Below are 25,409 nucleotides of genomic sequence, written 5' to 3' on the forward strand. Positions count from 1 at the left end.
ACAGCAAGACCACAGCCTGACCGTGTCAGAGCCTGGTTTTGTTTATTCATTAAACACATGAGCGCTTACAATATGAGAGATGCTATTTTAGGCATGAGGGATACGGTCAGGCAAGACAAATAAAGCACCTGTTATCAGGGAGCTGGCGTTCAACAGGGAGTAGTCAGCCAAGAAATAAACCACTTCCGGCCAAACCATCTGAAGGAAGCACAGGAGTGAGAAAGGGGCCCGGGGGTCTCCTTCCGACAGAGCGGCCTGGGCAGGAGGAGACCTGTGAGCCGAGCAGCTCCAGGGCGTGGAGATGAGAATCCCAGGGAAAAGCTGTGGCAGGAGCCTGGGTGGGCTCTAGAACGGTCAAGGACAAGAAGCAGGAAGCGTGGGCAGGTCAGAAGGGTGGAGTCGCATTACAGTTTGCTGGGCAGACAGAGGGGCTGGGGCTTGACACAGATGCACCAGCAAAAAGCAAACATTTGTTAAACTGCTCACCAGAAAGGGCAAAATCCAGGACTCTTAAGCTCTTTGGCCTTGGGCAAAGGCCCTGTGAATCTGCTCCTTCATGGACAGAGTGGATCTATAAGGGAATGACATTCAAACCCTTCTCTTCGTCTTTAAGAAGTAGAGAACTGGACACTCTGTGACTATACCTTTTACTAAACACAACATCCCCATCCCGAGGACTAACTGGGCTCTCTCAGGCTACCCCGTTGGTTAGGCTGCTTCCTTCTAACACAACAGAAGCACAGTCAGCTTGAAAAGTTCACGCTGGACTGTAGGGACTCGTGGTAGCCCGGGCCAGCACCTGAATATGGACACAGATTTGCTACATAACCAGGCCATCCAAGGGTTCTCTGGTGACACCACACAGGGCTGCCATTACCAACGGTACATGTCTGCATGCCACAAAGCCCAGGGTGGAGCAAGTCTGCTGAACCATTGGTACCTGCCCCAAGCATGGTGTTGAGAAGGATTCTGCAGCCCTAGCAGGGGAGGGCACGAGACCCATGATACAGAAGAGACAGTGATCACTGCCATGTTTGAAAACCCTGGCCAATACAGGTACACAAAACGGTCTGGCAGAATACAATCTACGGGGTTTGTCGGAAAGCAGGATGAGTTGGCTCACAGATAGGATGACACTCGGGAACCTGCATCCCGTATCAGAGTTCCTGGGTTCAAGTCCCGGCTCCACTTCCAAGCCAGCTTCCTGCTAATGCACTCCCTGGGAGGCAGCAGGTGATGGCTCAAGTGCTTGGGTCTGTGACACCCAGAGTGAATTCCTGGCTCCTGGCTTCAGCCTGGCCCAGCCCTGGCTGCTGTGAGCACTTGTGGGGTGAAACCAGTGGAAGGAAGATCTGTCAAGTCACCTGTCTACCTGTCTACGTCTGCTTCTGTCTCTCTTCATCTCTCTACCCTTCAAACAAATTTTTTTAAAAAAATAAACCTTTTAAACAGAAAGCGGGATTAATGGTTTTTATTTTCATCTTTATTGTTTACTTTTTAAATTTTCTGGAATGAAAACGTTTTGTTTCTGCAACAACAGAGAGTTGTTGATCTTCATTAGATCTTAGCGATCCCTGAGACCTCCCCCCAAACAAGGACGAAGAACTGAACTGCAGAAGCAGGTCTCACCACGGAGGTGAGCAAGGAGAGCAGTCAGCTGCCACCATCGCTCCATTGCAAAGGCACCCATTCCTCAGCAAACATTGATTCACAGGCCGTTCATTTTAAATTCCAATACTGGGCACCTAATGGAGCACGTAATTAAAGAGGTAAATGGCCTGATTATGAATGTCCTCATTGCTCTTTTTTTTCCACTTCTACTTTTAGCACTGAAAGTGGTTCTTAAGGACGTAAGGTCTTTGGGTGTCTGAAAAATGGGTCACACTGCTAATGAAGAACAGGGGTAGTGGAAAGTGCCTGTTTTAGCCCTGTTTAATCAAAACGGCTAATTACTGCGTGAAACTGAGCTCAGGATCTGTGCTGAGAACACGGCCCTGGGCTCGCGAGCAGTCCATTCCAGATAAAGACATCCAGCTGTGGAGTTCTGAAATCAAACGGGACAGAAATGTGGTTTTTCATAAGGGGGTCTTGCATTTTAAAGGTAATCGTAGCTCACACAGTGGGAATCACACAGAACACAGATCCACTGGTTTCCCATCCCCTGCTCCTGCCTCTGACACCAGACCAACAACTTGTCCTGGAGGGAGGGGAGCACGTCCTCCAGGCTGCGGAGTGGACTAAGACTTCATGGGGATTAATCCCACAGCAGCAATGGACACAACGGATACCTCTGGAATATTTACTACAGCAGCTGGTCTAGGAGCTTCACGTGCACTGACTCACTGAAGCCTCCCAACAGTCCTACGCAGAAGGCTGCTGTCAGTATCCGGATTGTGCACACGCAGGGTGTTCCCAGAGACCCTGAGGCAACTGAGTTCACTGTGGGGCACACAGGACTCCTGCCCCTGCCACCCCAGCCCAAGTCCACTCTGACCTGGACGCTGCACTGCCTCCTGGCCTCCCTTCCAGACCATCTCCCCAGGCAACTGAACTTTGGATGGACTTCAACAGAGCCATGACCTATCATCAGAATCCACTGCAGCCATGCCAACCAGCCTGGCCCAGGACCAAAACTAAGTCACTGGGGCTGGCGCTTTGGCACAGCAGGTTAAAGCCCTTGCTTGCAGCACCAGCATCCCATATGGGTGTCAGTTCAAGTCCCAGCTGCTCCATTTCCAATCTAGCTCTCTGCTATGGCCTTGGAAAGCAATAGAAGATGGCCCAAGTGCTTGGGCCCCTGCACCCACGTGGGAGACCCAGAAGAAACTCCTGGCTCCTGGCTTCAGATCAGCACAGCTCTGGCTGTTGCGGCCAACTGGGGAGTGAACCATCGGATGGAAGACCTCTCTCTCTCTTTCTTTCTCTCTGCTCTCTCTCTCTGTAACTCTTTCAAATAAATAAATATTTTTTTAAAAAGTAATAGGTAATAAGCCAAAAGAAAGAAAATAAAGTGTTAAAAGTTACTTAAGCCAAAAGAAGACAGTATCAGAGAAAAGAACAGACCAAACAGGAAAACTAATACCAAAACAGGAAGGTGACACACTTAAACTCAACCATGTCAATAATTACATTAAATAAAAATGATCTACATATTCAATGAAAAGGCAGAGATTATATCAATAAATTCAAATATTCAGACAAAATGGACAAAAAGATACAAATGATCAGAGCTTATTCAAGAAGAAACAGATAACTTGTATAGTCTTGCATCTATTCAATAAATTAAATTATAGTTATAGCTCCAGGCTCAAATGCCACTGCCAGGAAATTCTGTCAAACATTTCAGGAAGAAATAATGGTAATTTTATGTGAGCTTTTGCAGAAAATGGATGGTGAGGCAATGTTTCCCAATCCAATGTATGAAGACAGCAATAATGATACCAAATGTAGAAAAAGATATTCTAAGAAAGGAAAGAGACCAACACAGATGCAAAAACGCTCAGCATTTCAGCAGATCAATTTCAAACTACACAAAACGGGGTACTACCCCAGGACTAAGCGGCACACACTGCACAAAGGCAGGGATGGTTCAATATTTGAAAATAAATCAGTGTAACTCACCATGCTAACAAATTGAAAAAGAAAACCTCTTCATCATCTCAACCAATCCAGAGAAAAATTCTAACAAAATCCATGTCTGCTGCTGATAAAAAAAACTTCTTAAAAACTAGGACCAGAAGGAGCTTCCTCAAGCTGACAGAAGCATCTATGGAAAAGTGACAGCTAATCTACCTATGAAAAACCAGATGAACGTTTATCCCCTAAGATCAAGAATGAAGTACGAGGCGCCCCTCCTACTCGAGGAATCCTGGAGTTTCTAGCCAATGCCACACGGCAAGAAAAATATCACAAAACACATTCCGATTAAAGAAGAAGTGAAGTTGTCTATATTCACAAATCATATGATTTCTCGTGAAGAAAATGTGACAGAATCTACAAAAACATTACTAGAGATAGTACGAGGAGGCTTCCAGAAATCCAGGGATAATGCACATTATCTTGTAATTCCACTTTTCTATGAGATTTTTCGAGGTGCTTTGTAGGTAAGCTTAACAAGGCTAGAGGAAACAAGATGAACACAAAAGTGGTACAAGGCTCTCGGATGAAGTAACTTACATGAGGAAAAGGGACAACCCTGGTCTCACAGGGACACAAGTCCGCAGCTGCAGGTCATGCACAACCTCTGCTTTGCCCGCCGCGGCGCCCGTGCTATGAGCCGTTCCCAGACTGCCCACCATTCTCTGGTTTGGAAGGTGACCAGTGGACCTCAGCATAAGTGAAGGGGACCCTCTGGGAACACATGAGGGGAGGGACGGCACTGACCTTATGGCACATGTAGGATCCACCTTTCTTCACCCGGTCCTTCCCCGAAGGGGGTCCTTTCTACAGATGGAGAGGAAAAAAACACCGTCAGTCCAGGGAACGCAGCTGCCCCTCACACCGTGGTCCTCGCCAGCCGCCTCTGCTGCTCTGAACTCTCCACACCCACTGCTGCCCCAGGACCTCAAACAGGCTCCTCACACCTCTCCACCGGTCCAGGTCCCCAGATGCCCTCCTGCCCTTTCTCGTCACACCCCCTCCCTTCCCTTGGTGAAGTCTTAAGACCACCGGAAGCAATCCAGGTGCAGCCCCCACAGCACCTCCTCCTGGCAGCGCCTCTGGCCTCACCGCACCCCCTACAAATTCACCCTGCGCTGTGACTGCCCTCACCCAGCCTCATTACAGGTTTTTGTAGGGTTAGTAAACTCTTTGCTGATTGATTGAATGGATTTTCCTTTTATCTTTAAAAAGAAAAAATGGGGTAAGATTTATTGGGGACTTAATTTACAAACAATAAAAAATAATCATTTTTTTAAAGTAATCATTACATTGATGGCTTCCTTTCTGTGCTGACAGTGACTGTATTTATGGGCGACAAAGCATGGATATACACACACTGATCAAATCAGGTGCATCCCAGCATTCCTCCTTGTTTACTTTTTTACAGATTTATTATTTTATTTATTTGAATGACAGAGTTACAGAGAGGTAGAGACAGAGAGGTCTTCCATCTGATAGTTCATTCCCCAACTGGCTGCAACAGCTGGAGCTGCGCCAATCCGAAGCCAGGAGCCATGAGCTTCCTCCGGGTCCCCCACACGGGTGCAGAGGCCCAAAGACTTGGGCCATCTTCTACTGATTTCCCAGGCCATAGCAGAGAGCCAGATCAGAAGAGGAGCAGCCAGGACTAGAACTGGCACCCACATGGGATACTGGCGTTTCAGGCCAGGGCTTTAACCTGCTGAGCCACGGTGCCGGCTCCTCCCCTTTCTCTGACATCACTTTATGGCTGGAGCCTTGGAGCACCTTTCTCCTATTTGCTCACAAAATACCTAATAGAATACCCCACAATGTAACACTAGGAGCTAATTGATGTTTAATGCACAGCTTGGATAAGTTTTGACAAATAAATACAGTGATGGAATCTGGCTTATCTAACTCCTTTAACCAAAAGATTTCTGTAGCGCCTACGCTGAACCAGGCCTGGCTGGGAGCACCCTGCAAGCATGGGCTCCTGTGCTCCCCACACAATCCCAGGGACATGGGTCACAAGTGGCAGAAGAGGACTTCGGGAGTACAGTTTGACAACTTGCTATGGGATCCCAAATCCCCTTGAGCTGTCCAGGCCCCAGGCTCTGCAGCACTCCACTTGCTTCCAGAGACCAGAAGGACAGAAAACTGGACTGTACAAAGCAGGAAGGTGACACTCATTGTGATCACAGCAAGGCAAAAAGTACGACTGTGTTTCTATGGAGGGCTGAAAATGTGCAAGATGCTGTAACTCAAGACGCTGACGCTCAGGCTGCCAGAACCAGAGCCCGACATCAGGCAAGCTGCACGCAGACATCTGAGGATACCAGGAAGCTCCTCCATGCCAGAGCCACGCCAGGCCACACCACACTGGGGCCACGCCAGGGCAGCCTGAGGGACGGGAGTCTGTGCTTCTCTCATTCTCGTAGACAACCCATCACACGGATGTCTGCTCTTTGTTTACAGAAAACAAGAGGAGCCTGGACAAGCCCCGCCCCTCCACACACAGACACCCTGGTTTTCCCATTTCTTGTCAGTCACCTCCTGGCCAGGGCCTTGGCCCAAATGGCAGAAGCTGAAAGAACCAAGTGTTCCATGAGCACGGCTTAACACTGCCTTTCAAATGCCAACTGCGTGGGCAGAAGCGCGTCATTCCTTCAAAGCACTTCCAGATGCTCAGACGGTGTCACAGGCAACGCCGCTGCCTTCCTTCCTCCGCGTGGCTCCGGCATTTCCATTAAAAGACCTCAAATGCTTAATGTTGCGTCATTAATTCTCACCAACCGTAAAGGGTCAACTGGAACAGGCGAAAGCAACACGTGCAATAAAAAGGCACAGAGAATCTAAAGATGCGGCGTGAGAGCCTGCTGCGTGAGTCTATGATCCCACACGGAGTAAGCTCTTCACCAGGAAGGCACGGCAGCAGAATCAAGAGCAGCGACGACCGGGCAGCTGCTCCATGTCAGAGCCACCCTCTCCTAGGTTCTCCAGCTGCTGCGTCTCAATGGCCCACGTGACAGTTAAAATTCTCAGCAAAGTCTCTCCCAGGATCTGCCAGCAAACAAAACTCAATTCTTGGGCCGGCACTGTGGTACAGCAGCTTAAGCCACCACCTGCAATGCTGGCACCCCAAATGGGCGACAGTTCAAGTCCTGGCTGCTCCACTTCTAACTCAGCTCCCTGCTAATGCACCTGGGAAGGCAGTGGAAGACGGCCCAAGTGCTTCAGCCCCTGCCACCCACATGGGTAACCCCGATGAAGCTCCTGGCTCCTGGCTTCAGGCTAGCTCAGGCCTGGCCTTTGCAGCCATTTGGGAAGTGAACTACTTCTGTCTCTCCCTCCCTCCCTCTCTCTCTGTAACTCTGACTTTCAAATAAATAAAATAAACCTCATAAAGAAGAATTCTTTTGTTGAGAAGAACATCTAAGAATGAGAAGGAGCTGATGTGCCCATGGGAAGGGATGCCCTGGGCCGGCCAGCAGCAGGCGTGGCACCTGAGCCACCTGAGCGTGGCACCAGACTCCCCAGACACCTCCCACCCTGACACAGGGCAGCGTGAGCTCAGTCCTTCCTCTGGGGGGCTGCCTGGCCAGCTCTCGCAAATCAAACTAGCTCTGCTGGAAAACAACACGAAGTCGCCACGTTGCTGAAAACCAGGAAGATCACTAGGAGGGGTGAACGGCACCCTCAAACTCCCCCTTCACTCAGAGCCCCAGGGTGCAGCCTGACTTGGAGACACGGGCTGTGCAGACTCGTAACTTTCATAATTAAGGTTAGGACGCATCTGAGGACAGCAGGTCCTCAACCCAATGACTGGCGTCCTTTGGAGAGGGGGAGAGGCCACAGCCACGTGCCAAGGAAAGCCAAGGAGTCCCAGAGGCCCTGAAGCCGGGAGAGGAGAGGAGCGGAAAGACCTCCCTCAGAGATTCAGCCCAGCCGGCTCCTGGGACTGCTGGCCCCCTGGTCTACACACTACTGGGGCCATCAAGACTGGGGCAGTTTGCTAGGGAGGTTGCAGCACCACTCCAGCAGGCAAGGGCACCTCCATTCTATTTGTGGAAGAGAAGAGCAGCGCATCAGAGTGAATGCTCTGTCACTGCCTTCAGCAACCACTGGTACACACCCAGACCCCGCGTGGGCCAGCCTGGCGTGCAGGCCGAGGGGCGAGCCTGCGGGAGGGCACGTGTCCCAGGTCCAGCAACAAGGACACACACTCCTGTTCGTTCCTTCACTCCAGCGTACTGGCAAGGTGGCCACAGAAGGGTCCAAGAAGAGGACAAATCCCCACCACCCAGCAGTCAACAAGTGCTGTCACTGACCGTGCTGTGGGTAAGATCCACAGCTGGAACCGTAAGCACCCACCGCAAGAATGAGGATGTGCATGTTTTTGTATGAAAACAACAGCACCTGCATTTTTTTTTAATGTTTACTTAATTATTTGAAAGAGTTACACACAGAGAGAGAAGGAGAGGCAGAGAGAGAGAGGTCTTCCATCTGCTGGTTCACTCCCCAATTGGCCACAACAACCAGAGCTGCACCAGTCTGAAGCCAGGAGCCAGGAGCTTCTTCCGGGTCTCCCATGTGGGTGCAGGGGCCCAAGAAGTTGGGCCATCTTCCACTGCCCTCCCAGCTCACAGCAGAGAACTGGATGGGAAGTGGAGCAGCTGAGCCTCGAACCGGCGCCCATATGGGATGCCGGCACTACAAGAGGCGGCCTAACCCATTACACCACAGCGCCGGCCCCAGCACCTGCATTTATTTGACTTTCTTATACAAGAAACACTCAGGGAAATAGGAGAGTTAGATATGAGGGAATGAGCCACAAAGAAGAATTCCACATAATTACGGCAGGAAAAAATAACATCCCTGAGAACACCACTGTATATTTAACTCAAAAAAAAAAAAAAAAAAAACCACCAAATCAAGGCACCGAGTACCAATGGCTGCTAGTCACTGTGTGACATGCTGTGACAGATGGGGGGACGGCAGGGCCTGCTTAACTACTGGTCAGTCTTACTATAAATAATACCATCTTATCAGCAATCACTACCCCAAGAGCCAGGCAAAACGTGCCTTTGTACTCTCACGTCCCCTACCTCTGATTCAGCTCCAAACTGCAGGAAATACAGGGGTCAGAAGAATACTAAAGTCACACTATGACGATGCAATGACCAAAACAACGTGGGGAAATTCTTAAAATAACCGAGGGGTTGTAAGGAGAAAGTTTTGCACAGCAAATCAGCAAAGGGTGACAGCAGAAGGGGCCCATCAGCCGCCAGACTCAAAGCACTCGTGGGAGAGTAGGAGAGGCAACCCCGCGTGCTGTGACAGCCTCTGTCCTGCACTGTCCCCATGCATGTCTACCCAGCAACAGTCGTGGCAGATGACCGGGGCCAGACCTGTTTCCCGGGCAGGCTGAGAATGGCACAGGCTGGCACGTGTACTAGAAACCCCTTCACGCGACTGCGGCTTTCCCAGCTCAGGATTCGTCAGCTGTGGCCCAGACCCACTGCGTGTTCCCACAGAGTGTAGGGACAGAGGCAAGCAATGTGAACTTGAACTTGTGTTCCCTGCTGCACTGAGAATGGTAAGATTGGCTGACTCCCATACAGGAGTTTTGGTCTTCTGCCAGATGCACAAAACAGTAGCAGTCGGGGCCGGCGCTGTAGCATAGCGGGCAAAGCCACCACCTGCAGTGCTGGTATCCCATGTGGGCGCCGGTTCGTGTCTCAGCTGCTCCACTTCCGATCCAGCTCTCTGCTGTGACCTGGGAGGGTAGTGGAGGATGGCCCAAGTCCTTGGGCCCCTGCACCCACATGGGAGACCCGGAAAGAGGGTCTTGGCTTTAAATGGGCGCAACTCCGGCAGTTGCGGCCAGTTGGGGAGTGAACCAGCAGATGGAAGACCTCTCTTTCTCTCTCTCTCTGCCTCTCTTTCTCTCTCAGTGTAACTCTGACTTTCAAATAAATAAACAAATCTAAAAAAAAAAAAAAACAAACAAACAAAACCAGTAGCAGTGAACTCATCAGCTCAAGAGCAGAGAGGATCTTGGGTCCTTGTAGTCTTGACAAAGACCAATCAACCCAACAGAGTATTACTGCTAGATACATTAAAGTTAGATAGGTGAAAACTGTAATACCCTTATTGCTTTAAGTCATCTTGGGTTTTTTCCAAGGAATTCAGAGTGGAGAAAAGCAGTCATGGAGGCATCCCCTATGTGTGCCTAGCTGCCCTGCCTTATGCTCGCCAGCCCAGACTGTGCAGCCATGCTACCATCCAGCGTCGCTCCCTTCCGGGAGGGGCAAACAACCCAGGGTCTCCAAGATCATGGCAGAACCACTAACAGATTCGCTGGCTTTCTTGATCTAGAATGACTTTATCTTTCCATTAAAAACACTAAACTTTTATATGACATCACTGTAGATTCACAGGAAATGCTAACAAGTAATAGAGATGTCCCATACCCAGATTCCCCCAGGACCAACCTCTTCCAAAACCATAGCACTGTCTCCCTGGTGGGAGCTGACATCAAAGCAGACCGTCTCCCCCGGGTGACCCCCGTGTTGTCTTTCCACGGTCACAGCCACGTCCTTCCTACCCCCAACCCCCGGCCAACACCAGCCTGGGCTCTACTTCTTCTGTAACTGTGCTGTTCCAAGAACAGCATGTCAGTTTAACTGCGATCATACAGACGTGACCTTTGTCCCTCAGCAGTCCTCTCAAGAGTCACCTGGCCTGCTGCACAGAGCAGCCTGCTGCCTGTCACTACCAAGGCACAGTCCACACAGAGGTGCTGGTCCGTTAGACACTCACCCCCCGAAGGACGTCTCAGGAGCCTGCAGCTCTTGCCCACCAAGAACAAAGTGGCTGCAGTACCCTTGCACCTGTTGCTTCTGGAGGAACGTGAGTGTGCATTCCCAAGGAGGTGCAGCCTGGGCTCACAGAATGGCTGTATGTTCAGCTTTTTGTTTCAACTTAATGTTTCCGTTAGTATTTTTTGAGATAACCTATTTTTAATTTACATTGTAGTCAAAGGCTATTAACAAGTTCAACAAATAAAAAGTAAAAACACCAATTAACTGCCAAACTTTTCAGAGTGGCTGTAGCAAGCTACATCTCCATGCAACACGTCGGTGACCCCTTTCTCCGCATCCTAGCCAGCCAGCATTGTTCGTTTGAGCCATTCTGATGCATGTGTGGTCTGCTTCTGCACCAAAGGCTAATGACAGTGACCATCTTCTGGTGTGCTGACAAGCCACCTGCGTGTCCTCTGAACTCTCAAGTCTCTTCCTGTTCTAAACGGACTGCTGGGCTTTTCCCGAGGAGTGCTGGGCATTTTTTTAATATATATTTTAGGAATGGCAGTTAAGAGATGGCTTGCAAATATTTTCCCCCACTCTGCAGCTTGTGTTCATATCCTAAAATCTTGGTGGTGGGGAGGGGCGGAGGGAGGGCAGGTGACAGCGAGGAGCATCATGCCTGTGTCAAGAACAGTGAGACCCAGAGGAATGAAGTAAATGTCCCGGTCCGGCAGGGGGTGAGGGCCAGGGCCAGGAGTGCACCACACCACGGCCCCTGCAGGCTTACCGGACCTCCACCAGAGCAGACTGCCTGTCAGCCAGATCCACAGCTCCTCTACAAAGGTGTACACAAGAAAAACAAAGCCAAGGCCCCAAGTCACTCTTTCCACACGACAGAGGACTAGAAGAATGGGCTGCTGAAAGCGCGACTTTAAACAGATTTCTGGGTTACAGGCAATTTCCATTATTCCTAAGACAAGGAAAAGCCAACGAGAGGGCTCCAATTAGCTTTATAGTTATTGCATAAAGCAAGGAAAAGGAAGGTGAATCCAAAGAAAGGTCAAGAAAAAACTGGAGAGCAAAAGGGAAGGAACAGCACATTTCACAGGCAAAGCAAATGAACGGCTCCCACAGATGTCCTCCGCAAAGCCAGCATGCCCGCCGCGGTGCAATGAATGAAAACAGTCATTTTCTCCACACTGCGCGTTCACCCACGCTAGGGTGAAAAGGCAGAGAATTCTCACAGCTGGTTCAACTGGCTCACGCCACAGTGGCTCCCCACCTCCCAGCGAAATGGGTCCCTTTCACAGCCCAGGGAGCATGCTGACAACTCTTGCATCTATAGTAACACAGCAAACCCGGCAAGCGCACTACCAATGGCAAACAAACAAGTAACAGTAGCAAAGATCCACTGAGCACCTGTTGTAACTCAGCACTGCTTTTTACTGTTCAGTCTTCAAAACTTCCCGAGTGGGCTCTATTATTGGTACAAGAATCACACAATTTATTGTCCCCACAAGGACATTTTGGGGAGTGAGAGGGCAGGCTGCTAACTGCCAGGTTCAGGAGTGAACCAAGAACCTCCGCACACCTGGCCGTCAGCCCATTTCACAAACAGGGAACAAAGGACAGACAAGTCAAACAGCCCCTGCCTGGTGTCTCCGAGCCAGTGGGCAGGGGAGCCAGGTCTCAAACCCGGCTCCAGACCCATCCTCAGCCACCAGCCACTTCCGCTGTGACCTCACTCATAGGTATTCGACTTTTAAATTTTTTAACAGGCAGAGTGGACAGTGAGAGAGAGAGAGAGAGACAGAGAGAAAGGTCTTCCTTCTGCCGTTGGTTCACCCTCCAATGGCCGCCGCAGCCAGCGCACCGCGCTGATCCGCAGGCAGGAGCCAGGTGCTTCTCCTGGTCTCCCATGGGGTGCAGGGCCCAAGCACTTGGGCCATCCTCCACTGCACTCCCGGGCCACAGCAGAGAGCTGGCCTGGAAGAGGGGCAACCGGGACAGAATCCGGTGCCCCAAGGCGGAGGATTAGCCTGTTGAGCCATGGCGCCGGCTAGGTATTCGACTTTCTTAATAAGCTATTCAACTGTTCCAACTTGAGGTGGACAATCTTTCTGTACCTTACAAGCTCCTCTCAAGAAAATGGCAAAAATCCGAACAGAAATGAGGGTCAGGAGTTCATACTCTTTTTTTTTTTTTTTTTAAAGACAGCCATTAGCTTTTAAAAAAAAAAAGTTTATTTATTTTATCCACTTGAAAGTAGAGTGACAGAAAGAGACAGATGGGGGGGAGAGAGAGAGAGAGTTTCCTGTTACTTGCTCACTCCCCAAATGCACACAACATCCAGGGCTGGGCCAGGCCAAAGCCAGGAGCCCAGAACTCCTTCGGAACCAAGTACTTGAGCCATCATGTGCCTCCCAGGTTGCATGAGCAGAGGTGCCAGGAAGGACCGGCGCTGCAAGATGGCATGTGGCCTCCCAGGTGGCTGCCTCGCGGGCCGGGCCCCAACACCACGCCCAGCAGCTTTTTGGTGGGCTAAGACGTGCACCTTCTCAGCAGTACATTTCCCAGGCTTTCCCTCAGCAGGCGGCACTGCTCCCCCAGTCTGGAATACACACACACAGAGAGCAGCGAGCCTGCATCTCGGACGACCGCACTGGGGTGCGCACCGCAGGCCCGCGTGCTTTCTCCGGCTCAGGCACCACCGCCAGGTTTGTGTCTCTCAGCTTCACACGGTGGGGGCAGCTGCTCCATTTCGGGAGCCACTTGGCAGTTTCACTTCCTCCTGGGTAGGACTGGAACAGTTGGCAGAAACTTCCAAGCAAACCTCACATCTCAGAGGCAAAGCGCCCATCAGGAGTGCGACACTGACTTCTCACTACAGGTCCCACACCCTGCACCGGACCGGAGCTTGGCGAGTCAGCAGCCCGACTACAGTGGTCGCACTGCTGAAGGCAGCACGCACCGGTGCGTCTGACCCTGCGCCTGGCCCTGGCCCTGGCTGCTCCCAAGAGCCCTGTAGGGCTCACTCCATCACAAAGGCTGTCCCCCAGGTAGGCTGCAAGAGCGTCCTCCCCCCTCTCCCCACACATCCCTGTCCCCCAGCTGTGGCCTCTCTGTCCCAGCCTCCCCACACGGAGCTGTTAAACCCCTCAGAATCTGCAGGGTCTTTCTCTTGCAGGCCAAGGAGAAGCAGACAGGACAGGAGCCAGGATTCGAGGGCTGCACTACCTATACCACCCCTCACTGGACACTAAAGCCAATCACCAGTTCTCCAATCAACCATGCTCAGGTCATGACCCCGGCACAAAAGCGCTACATCCACAGAGAGCATCCATGCAGAGAGCATCCAGGCCGGTGCCCCAGCTCCACACCCTGGCTGGGGCTCTTTCCCACTGGGCTTGTCCTGCCCTGCAGCCTTCACGCAAATCGCTAATCAACATGTCTCCCCGAGTTCTGCGAGCACACCATCCCGCCTGAACCCCAGGATCTGCAGCCAGCCAGGCACAAGTGTGGGCGGCCTGGGCACCTTCGCAGGGCTGGTGTCTGTACTGAGTCAGCCCCACAGGACCAAGCCCTCCACCTGTGCGGCCTGCGCCCACGCCAGGAGTCGGTGTCAGAGCTGAACCGAGTTGTTGAACACCTGGCTGGTGCTGCAGATCCAGGGAAGGGGTGCAGAAAAAACCCAGGCTTGGTGTCGGAAACAATGAACTATGCTACACTCACACCCCAGGACAAGCCACACAGGCACTCACTTCTCCGCTAGGGGGCGCGCCCCGGCAGCCTGGCCTCTGCCCTGTTCTCTGCCTCCACACGGAGCCCGCCGTGGGGTCTGAGGCTGGGAATGTCAACAGCGAGGTGTCCGCTCAGCAGATGACCGCCCTGCACCGAACGTCCTAGGGCTGGCTCCTAGCTGCAGGGCCCGCTCGGCAAAGGAGTGGGGAGGACGTGAGAAGGTGGGCGCAGCCCCTCCACAATTCACCAGCAGAAAAGCACAAAACAGAGAGCCTTAACCTGAAGACAGACGCAGCAGAAAGCATCCAGAGAACAGCAGGGACCCCAGGACAAGCCCAGGACGGACAGTGCCAGGGAGCCACTGCACAGGCCGGGAGCCTGGACAGCCAGCTCTGCCCAGGCCTGGCTCTGTCCCCTCACTCAGGACCCGTGTGCCCTCGGCTGAGAGACCTGGTGAGGTCCCTGGCGCACCAGCACAGCAGGAGCCGGTGGACACTCCCCACACATCCCCACCGCACGCCTTTCCCAGCCCAAACCGCTGAACTCCCTCGGGGAACTTGCCCTGTGCTCTGGCTGAGAAGTCAAATCAAGGCTACAGTCTTCTTTCAGGGGCCTCTGCACTCCAACACCCCCCCAACACAGGCCCCAGACTGGGGACACCTAGCAAGTACAGGCTCTACGAACGGAGAAATCAATTGTGGCTTTTCAATACAAGGCTAGGAAGCATGGAGGTGCTAAAAGCAGTCGATTCAAACCCAGAAGAAACACCTAACTCGTCAGGTTCCTCCAGCAAAGGAGTGACTTTCTCATCACCTCCTAATAACGGCATCCTGCATGGCGGGATTTTTTCCTCCTTCAGTTATGCAGGTGCTTCTTCAACTTCAGAGAGCTTAATAAGGGAACGCACAAGAGAAAGGAGCATTCAGCTCCAGCCAGTGCCAGGTGGGTTAGTTTGAGAGAACAGAGCAGCTGGCTTCATGCTAAAGGGCGCGTGGACGCAGCGGCAGGACAGTAAACAGGTGACCCCCAGGTGAAGGGGAGGCAGCGACATCCCGGGGCACACACAGCTCAGCTGCTGGAAGACCTGCTGCACACGCCACCACACCCATGTCTCAGAACAGCCACAAAACTGCCCCGCCCTGCAGGCCAGGCCTGCCACGCTCTCGGCAGCCCTTAACGTGAGAAAACCGACGTGCGGAGTCTACTAAGGATCTCACCTTCTCTACGCTCAGAGCCTTCTGAGCTCTCCACTGGTAAACCAGCGTGGGAGAATACTGCTAGCTTACCAAGAAGCCACACTGTACCTTCACCACTATTTTCAAAGAACTACCTGACGACTCGGGTACTGCCCAAGCCCAGCTCTGTCTGCTCTGCTGCCTGCCAGGCGGCAGCGTTCACTGCTTGTCCTGACCACTCGCCCACAGCAATGTCCCTGATGGCCGCATGGGACCCGGGGCTCCCCTCTGTCCTTCCCGCACCCCTGAAAAGGAGAACGCGAGTCTCCACGGAGCTGGTTTCAGAGTCAGGTGCAATCTCACGGCTGCCCTATGCCATTTAAATGTTCATGACACAAAGCACCGTAGTCGTGACACGTTCTCAGCCACCACGTGCATTCCTCCCTGAAACAAGGAGACGCGTGGCTGTTCTCGCACACCTGTGCACCTCGTGTGTCTGCCGCGAGGCTGGCATGTGCCAGCTCTCTGAGGCCAGGGGCCACGCCGGTGGGGTTCCCAGCACCCAGCACACCGAGCTGGCATTCAGCCAATCAACTTGCTAAACGGGTCAAGGTGTATGCTTATGTGAAAATTACACATTTCAATATGCATGCAGTCACACAAGGGTACTTCAAAAAGGTAGAAAACGGAAGTGTTTGTTTTGGTGCAAGCTATTTTGAAATTCATCCATACTTGTTTCACAATATGATTTTACCATGAACTTTCCTAAGAGCTTTGTATATATGCTTTCAAAAATTTCTACACCAACATAAGCTTATCTTTGTTTAATAAATTATTTTTCTAAAACTTTTATTCATTCATTGGAGAGACAGAGCGAGACACACACACACACACACACACACAGAGTAAGCTCACCCATTCTGGCTCACCTCCAAAATGCTCACAACAGCCAGGGCCAGGCTGGGCCAAAGACAGAAGCCAGGAGCTCTATCCAGGTCTCCCACCTGGGTGGCAGAGGCCCAGTCACCTGAGCCCCCCCCCCCTCCCCCCCCCCCCCCCTGCGCCCCCTCACCTCTGCCTCCTAGGGCCGCGCTAGCTGGAAACAGCAGCCAGAGCCAGGAATCGGAGGCAGGCACTTCAATGTGCAGCTCGGGCACCTTAACCAGCAGCTAAGCACCCATTCCAAAATGTACCTTTTGATTCCATTTTTCCACAAACTTTTCAAGTACCCTCATATTATGAATGTGTTCACATGGAAAAAAAAAAAAAAAAACACACAGCCGACCATGTACAAAAAAGAAAAAACCCAGTAAGTTAGCTGTCCTATCTTCACCTATCAGTGACAGTGTCAGCTCCAGATGCCTAGAGGGGAACACACTGGTGCAGGAGGCACCACAGGTGATCCAGCAATTCCTGTGCAATTCGCTAACCAGGTAGATGCCACAGGCAAAAACCGAACCCTCAAGGCAACAATTTTTAAGAATAATCTAATGGAGATAAGAGATTAAGAAGGTAAGAACAAGAAGCTAATTAAAAATCCCAAGATACTGAAAACTACAGGCATAATTAACTCCCTGCCTTCTCACTGCCTGTATAAGAAACCTCTGCGTGACACAGCAATTCGCATCTCTCAAATTATCTTTCACATTTATAACACGGTTTGAAATTTCTCATCTAACGTATGTGGTCTTTGATAAAATTTTACAGCAGGGAAGCAAGTAGCCCTCCGTGTGTTGTGTGCAAAAGGACACCGAGAGTCCCGCAAACACCTGGAGATGAGGATTCACCCTAAACTGCAAATCCTGCCCTAAACTCCACTCCACAAACCATCCTAAGAAATGGGACTGAGGCCACCATCTCCCTTCATACTGTCAGGAATATTCTGCAGATATGAGCGAGAAATGGAGAGGGAAAGACAGGGAGGGAGGGAGGGAGGGAGGGCAGGGGTGCGAGTGCTGAGCTCCTCAGAGGGAGAGGAGCCTATGACAGATGCAAAGCACACACACCGGCTTCACTGCCCCACGGCAGCTGCCCCAGCAAGCCTGGGGTGAAGGCAGGAGACAACAGGCCGGGTCTGAGCCGCCCCTGCACTCAAACCTGATCCACACTATTAGTCTATAAACCATGCGTGCAGAAGGCCCAGGGACCACTCTCCAAGAATAATGAGACCGTGCTTCTCCTTCCCTGGGGTTCAGGCCGGTGTGGGGAAATGGTCTACAACTGACTGCTAGGTGGGGACACTGGGAAGACAGGAACTGTTTTCTGGGTCAGAACTCACACACATGTGACCTCTGCCGACGGTGACTATGGTGAGAACTCACACACGGGTGACCTGTGCCGATGGCCTAGAATGACTGTGGTCAGATACACACACGTGATCTGTGCCAATAGCCTAGAATGACCATGGGTCAGATACACACACGTGTGACCCGTGCTGATGACCTAGAGTGACCGTGGGTCAGAATATACATACCTGTGACCTGTGCCAATGGCCTAGAGTGACCATGGGTCAGATACACATATGTGTGACCCGTGCTGATGACCTAGAGTGACCGTGGGTCAGATACACACATGTGTGACCTGTGCCGATGGCCTAGAGTGACCATGGGTCAGATACACACATGTGTGAGCCGTGCTGATGACCTAGAGTGACCGTGGGTCAGATACACACACGTGTGACCTGTGCTGATGACCTAGAGTGACCGTGGGTCAGGTACACACACGTGTGACCGTGCTGATGACCTAGAGTGACCGTGGGTCAGATACACACACGTGTGACCTGTGCCAATGGCCTAGAGTGACCATGGGTCAGATACACACACGTGTGACCTGTGCTGATGACCTAGAGTGACCATGGGTCAGATACACACACGTGTGACCTGTGCTGATGACCTAGAGTGACCATGGGTCAGATACACACACGTGTGACCCGTGCTGATGACCTAGAGTGACCATGGGTCAGATACACACATGTGACCTGTGCCGATGGCCTAGAGTGACCATGGGTCAGATACACACACGTGTGACCTGTGCTGATGACCTAGAGTGACCATGGGTCAGATACACACATGTGTGACCTGTGCTGATGACCTAGAGTGACCATGGGTCAGATACACACACGTGTGACCTGTGCTGATGACCTAGAGTGACCATGGGCCAGACACACACGTGTGACCTGTGCTGATGACCTAGAGTGACCGTGGGTCAGGTACACACACGTGTGACTCGTGCTGATGACCTAGAATGACCGTGGGTCAGGTACACACACGTGTGACCTGTGCTGATGACCTAGAGTGACCGTGGGTCAGATACACACACGTGTGACCTGTGCTGATGACCTAGAGTGACCATGGGTCAGATACACACACGTGTGACCTGTGCCAATGGCCTAGAGTGACCGTGGGTCAGATACACACACGTGTGACCTGTGCCGATGACCTAGAGTGACCGTGGGTCAGGTACACACACGTGTGACCTGTGCTGATGACCTAGAGTGACCGTGGGTCAGATACACACACGTGTGACCTGTGCTGATGACCTAGAGTGACCGTGGGTCAGATACACACACGTGTGACCCGTGCTGATGACCTAGAGTGACCGTGGGTCAGGTACACACACGTGTGACCCGTGCTGATGACCTAGAGTGACCGTGGGTCAGGTACACACATGTGTGACCTGTGCTGCCTCCAGTGATCCACACGGAGAGGCCTTGCTTGGTTCACACTAGGTCCTGCTCTTGGTCAGGCAGAGTCAACAGCTATTAGCATGAGGAATTACATCCTCTTCCAAAGAGTGACAAGAACAAGCAATCACTCTTTGGAAGCCAGAAGCATGTGTTTGGAAACACATCTGTGGATCCGCGTCTCTGGGCCACATCTGTGGACCCGCGTCTCCGGGCCACCCGTGTCCCAGCTGACTTCTGTTTCCTCAGAGCTATTTGGGCTGGTTCTAAGAACCACAGGTAAGCGACAGTGTGCTGACATCAGCACTGCCTCAAAGACGAGAACAAAGGTGTTTTCTGAACAGTCCAGCGAGGCGGACATCCATCAGACCCTGCCTTGCTGTGGCCACTTACCAAGCACAACTGCAGCCATGCTAATTATCACAGGACCCTCACTGACACCCTCGTGCCTTTGTCATCCTGACTGCGAGGTCACCGCCCCATCAGGTTGCTGCACTCACGCCCCTGGGAGAGCCTCATGAAAAACGCCAGTGAAGGCATGGGGCCAGGCAGAGATGCCCAGGGACACACAGAGCTCCTCGGGCTCCGGGCGAACTGATGAAGCTGCTGTGGCAGACTCCACGGAGATGGGTCAGGAGACCGAGGGCGGCCTCCTGCTGTGGACAGCAGCCTGGTGCTTGTACCACACATGGAGACACACGTGGGCAGGCCAGGGAGGAGCAATCACAAGTGACAGATAGAGACCCACAGCAGTGAGGCAAGGACAGCCCCACGTCCAAACACGCAGCAGCCGAGACCCACCCAAGGCTGGCACCTGCTCACAAACCAAGAACAGGCATGTCCCCAGGGTGGCCTCCTGTGCCACGTGCAGATGGACAAGGGCTCGGCAGGTGCTCCCTGGAAACCTGCGAAGTCCAAACTGAACACACAGAGGTCAGCAGGGAGGGCAGCGCCTCCCAGGTCCATTCTCCAGGTGTCTGGAGCCACACCATCTGCTGTACGGTCCAACTCCACAGAACAGAACCTGGCAAGTAGCATGGATTTGCTCTGAGGAGGAACGTGCAGGGACACTCTGCCCCTACTGGACTCTGAGTGGCCAGGACGCAGGAGGTCCCCCAGTGAGGACGCCTGGGGACCTGCTCATGTTCCTGATGAACTCTGCTGATGTGAGCACATGATGCTCCCATCAGATGGCCAACGTGAAACATAAACAAGAAGAGTAAAACCATGCTATACTTCTGGCACATAAAGTATTTTCACATGCACTGACAAACTTCACAACATTTTCATCACTGCCCCCATCTGTTGATAAGGAAATATTCTAAATATAGCACTATTCCTTAAATATTAAGTGTAATCCCAGTTATTTCGGCTACTTACAAAACTAGCATTCTTTCCCCAAGAGGGGAGAACTGCCTAGCAGCAGTGGTGTGCGCTCTGCGAGTGGAAGACAAGCGAGGCCCCACGTGGCTGCCCTGCCAGGGCTCAGTAGGCGGGCCTGGGTCCTGACAGTGAGCACAGGGTATGGGGGCTTGGGAGGTTTTACAAGATTAATAGAAGTTTTTACTGAGAGCACCATGTGCTGCCATGGTTAATACGGGTGTTCACGTTAGGTACACAAAAAGGAAAAACACCAGATTTTTAAAAAGTACTACTTGGGGCCAGCGCTGTGGCATAGTGGGTAATGCTGCCACCTGCAATGCCGGCATCCCGTAAGGGCACCAGTTCAAGTCCTGGCTGCTCCACTTCTGATCAAGTTCCCTGCTAATGTACTTAGGAAAGCAATAGAAGATGGTCCAAGTGCTTGGACCCCTGCACCCATGTGGAGGACCAGATGAGGCTCCTGCCTCCTGGCTTTGGCCTGGCCCAGACTCAGCTGTTGCAGTCATTTGGGGAGTGAATCAACACATGGAGGACGTTTCTCTGTTTCTCTCTCTCTCTCTCTCTCTCTCTCTAACTCTGCCTTTCAAATAAATAAATATTTTTAAAAATACTATTTGGTGGGGCCAGCACTGTGGCATAGCAGGTAAAGACACCATCTGCAGTGCCAGCATCCCATATAGTCCTTGGGCCCCTGCACCCGTGTGGAAGACCCGGAAGAAGCTCCTGGCTCCTGGCTTCAGATGGGTGCAGCTCTGGCCATTGCAGCCAGTTGGGGAGTGAACCAGCGGATGGAAGATCTCTCTCTCTGCCTCTCCTTCTCTCTCTGTGAAACTCCGACTTTCAAATACATTTTTAAAAATCTTTTTAAAAAATACTATTCGGTTAAAATTCAGCACAGCACTTGAACTGTGAGTGAAAAGGGGTGAGTGATGCCCTCTCAATGTGGGGGACACACACGGAGCTAACCCCAAACCGACTGAGCTTCATGCAGCCCAAGCACCTCTTCTCTCAAGACTCCGGAGCTTCCTCCACAGCTGACTGCCCAAGGAAACAAGAACTCATGACTAACCTGCACTCCCTAATGCCACTGAAGAGGTTGAGCCACTTCCTAAGTAGCCTTTGTCCTCAGGGTGCTGACTTCTGCCAAGCCCTCCAAAGAAGCTTTCCAATTATTTGTCCTGAAGAGTTAGTCTTGGGGCAACATAAATAGGAGACACTGATGAGGCCGGTTCCCGAGCTGAAACGCTGAATAGTCACGTGGATGCTTCAGCTCAGAACATTCCCTGAAAATGTCTGCATTTGTTTTTAAAACACCCTGGGGGTTTGGACAGGGATCTAATTTGAATTCTAGGTAGCTGGAGCCGGCATTACCAGAGGATCAGTGATCACACACCAGCACCAGCCTCCTGCTACACACTTGAGCTTCACAGGCCGTTAGGGAAGCAAGGCAGATCAATTAAAGCCTGGAAGAGGCGGAGGGCTTGGCCGGCCAGGGTGAGAACTGCCCCAGCCGTGAAGAACGGAAGGGCTCACAGCGCAGGGAGCGCGGCTGCCCGGGAGGGGAAGGCACCCTCTCCACAGCTCTGCAGCTGCCCAGTGCGGCGAAGGCAAGGCTGCGGCTGCACAGAGCTTCCCACAGACCCCGGGTGGGACTCTGAGCAAACGCAGACCTGGCAGTTCAGACCCTTCAGGAGAGCAGCCACGGAACGCCCCGGAGTGCTGGTGAACATCCCAACAGCCACGCTCAGGACTACAGCTTCGGCTTGTCTCAGTTCCTGAGAGGATGAAGAGAACCCGAGGCAGAAGAATCCGGAAGCAGAGGTAACTCCGCCGAGGGGGTGATCACACTATTCAAAGCTCAGACAACCGCTACAAATCTCACACACTGTGGCTGGCGCTCAGTCAAAAAAAATAACCAAGCATGTGAGCAGACACCATGTGACCAAAAGCCAGGAATGCCAACAGAGGATCCAGGCATGACCACCCAACATGAGAGGTGTCACGTGCAGGCTACATGTAAGACACGCTGACTCAAAACCACCCTGAAACGGTGCTGCACACAGAGCAGCGCAACGAAAAATACTGCTAATACCAAGTGCTGACGCAAAGAGTAGCAAAGAAAACACAGGAGCTGTATACCATCTCCTGTACTCTTCCAGAATTTTGTAAACATCTCATAACTAAGTGTTTAAAGGAGAAGAAAGAGGTTTGGCAGAGAGAGATCGGCAAGAGCTAAGTCATTTTCATAGGCCCATCCAAGAGTTCATTCTTCCTCCTTCAGACTAGCAGCCTTTAAGGCCTCTAAACGGGAGAGCGGCGAACACAAGAGCTGCTCGGCCCACGGTGGTCTGGCAGGGAGGCTGAGGAGGGACCAAGATGAGAGGTGATGGCAGCATTCGCTGGAAACGAAGACAACGTGTAAGCCCCTGAACCCAGCTGTCCAGGGGTTTGCAGCGGACTTTCTAAAAGTGTTGATTTTTGGGGCTGGCACTGCGGCGTAGCGGGCAAAGCTGCCACTTGCAGTGCCGGCATCCCATATGGGCACTGGTTCTAGTCCTGGCTGCTTCTCTTCCAATCCAGCTCTCTGCTATGGTCTGGGAAAGCAGTGGAAGATGGTCCAAGCCCTTGGGCCCCTGCACCCGCATGGGAGACTGGGAAGAAACTCCTGGCTCCTGGCTTCAGATTGGCGCAGCTCTGACCATTGCAGCCAGTTGGGGAGTGAACCAGAAGATAGAAGACCTCTCTCTCTCTCTCTCTCTCTCTCTCTCTCTCTGCCTCTCCCTCTCTGTGTAACTCTTTCAAAAAATAAATAAATAAATCTTAAAAAAAAAAGTGTTGACTTTTATCCTTATCAAATCACAAAGCAAACGAGGCCACCGTGACAAAAATACCCCAAAAATGGGACCCATCCCATGAGAGCCGGGGCTGGTACAGAGCCTGGGAGTGGTCAAAGGAAAAATGCAAATATTCCAAGAGGGAAAGGTACAGGCAGCTGGCTGGACTCTGAGGCTCGGTGGGCCCTCACCACGAGCCCAAGCACTGGAGCTCCCGCTGCCCCCTTGCACACGGGCAGACGGTTCAGCTTGACTGTGCCGCAGACGCCAAGGCACGTCCTGCCCGTGGATGTGACAGCAAGCCGAGCACAGACCACCAAGAGCCCCGCAGCGCCAGGCTTACTCTGGGGAGACTGAAGACCTGCTGCACACCTTGGCCTTCTCACCACAGGTTTCTTGGGTGAAGATGAAAAAGCCAAGTCTCGTCTGCAGGTCCCACCTGAGCAGCCTGCGTGTTAATGGTGCCAAGGAAACTGCACATAGCCCACAGCGACGTACCCCACACTGAACCCAGCCTGAGGCACAGAGCCCCATGGTGCCGGCGGGGACTCCCAGCCGTTTAAGCCTCTGCTGAGAAGAGACTGGGAATTCTCTCTACCACTGCCCTTCATGCATTTCAAGAGCTTAGGGTCCAAAATCAAGCAGATCAAGTTCCCGGACTGGCCAGTCCAGGGGGAAACACACATTCCTGGAACTGGTTGCGAAGGCCTAGTTTCCAGGAAATGGGATTTTTACAGTACCCTTCCCCAAGTCTGTTCACACAACCGGAAATACGCAGGCAATATTCTTCTAAAGGAAGCACCTTCTACACACGTGCCCACTGCAGTGTCCCAATTCCCACAATTCCACTAGCAGAGTCGGCTTTAGTGGCAGGGGAGCACACAGTGCACTTCAAAAAAGTTCAAGAAAAATGGCATGGAAAGGTAGGTATATTTTGCTGCAAAAAAAAAAAAAATTTGAAATCCACACACATGATGGCTCTTCAAAAGGTTCATGAGAAATGCACATTATAATAAAACTATGCATGGACTTCCAAATTTTTTGTACCAAAACAAACTTCTTTTACTTCCATTTTTCCATGAAACTTTTTAAAGACCCATTAAATGCGAGGTGCACACGGCTTTCTTCACGCACCAGAATACAGAAAACTCGGACAGCCCAGGGGGCTTCCGCCCCAAGACGAGCAGCAAGAAGAGGCACAGGAAACAGCTATTGAGTAAGCCCCCTGCCCGACTCAGTGTCGAGCCAGAAACCAGCCTCTCTTGTTTGCTCCAAAGAATGGCACAGAACCAAAACGTCAGCCCATCAAAATTCAAGCACCCAGCTGCAGTGACACCACCATGGGGCGGATCTGAAGAGTTCATAAAACATTGATGAGTTCTGCAGTTATTTTTACATCACACTTTGATCGGAGTTGTGAGACTGGAAAGAATTTCAAGTCGAAGGCAGATATCACCCTCACAAAGAAATGCTCACACTTCTACAGCACGCTCCAAGTGGAAGTACGAAACAAGCACTTGCTGGGGAAGGTGCTGTGGTGTATCAGGTAAAGCCACTGCCTGCAATGCATGCATCCCATAGGGGCGCCAGTTCAAGACCAGGCTGCTCCACTGCCTAGCCAGCTCTCTGCTATGACCTGGGAAAGCAGTAGAAGATGGCCCAGGTCCTTGGGTCCCTGCACCCACATGGGAGACCTGGAAGAAGCTCCTGGCTCCTGGCTTCAGATAGGCGCAGCTACAGCCATTTGGAGATGGCAGCCTAACTCACTCACTTTCTCTCTCTCTTTCTCTTTTTCTCTCTCTCTCTTTCTCTCTCTCTCTCCCTGCCTCTCTCTAACTCTGCCTTTCAAATAAAATAGATAAATCTTAAAGAAAGAAGAGAGAAGAGAAGAGAAGAGAAGAGGAGAGGGGAGGGGAGGGGAGGGGAGGGGAGGGGAGGGGAGGGGAGGGGAGAGGAGAGGAGAGGAGAGGAGAGGAGAGGAGAGGAGAGGAGAGGAGAGGAGAGGAGAGGAGAGGAGAGAAGAGAAGAGAAGAGAAGAGAAGAGAAGAGAAGAGAAGAGAAGAGAAGAGAAGAGAAGAGAAAGGAGAGAGGAGAGAGGAGAGAGGAGAGAGGAGAGAGGAGAGAGGAGAGAGGAGAGAGGAGAGAGGAGAGAGGAGGAGAGAGG

General features: G+C 51.9%; 1 protein-coding gene across 1 annotated transcript in view; it reads right to left on the minus strand.

Annotated features, from left to right (window-relative positions):
- The window catches only part of SUMF1 (sulfatase modifying factor 1), a 74,221-nt gene that overhangs the window by 3,550 nt on the left and 45,262 nt on the right, over positions 1-25,409 (minus strand). The window contains exon 8 of the mRNA XM_062200349.1: positions 4,384-4,443. Coding sequence (XP_062056333.1) covers positions 4,384-4,443 — 60 coding nt within the window. The remainder of the gene's footprint in view (positions 1-4,383; positions 4,444-25,409) is intronic.

Source organism: Lepus europaeus, chromosome 9 (assembly GCF_033115175.1).
Source record: "Lepus europaeus isolate LE1 chromosome 9, mLepTim1.pri, whole genome shotgun sequence".
Classification (NCBI taxonomy): Eukaryota; Metazoa; Chordata; class Mammalia; order Lagomorpha; family Leporidae; genus Lepus; species Lepus europaeus.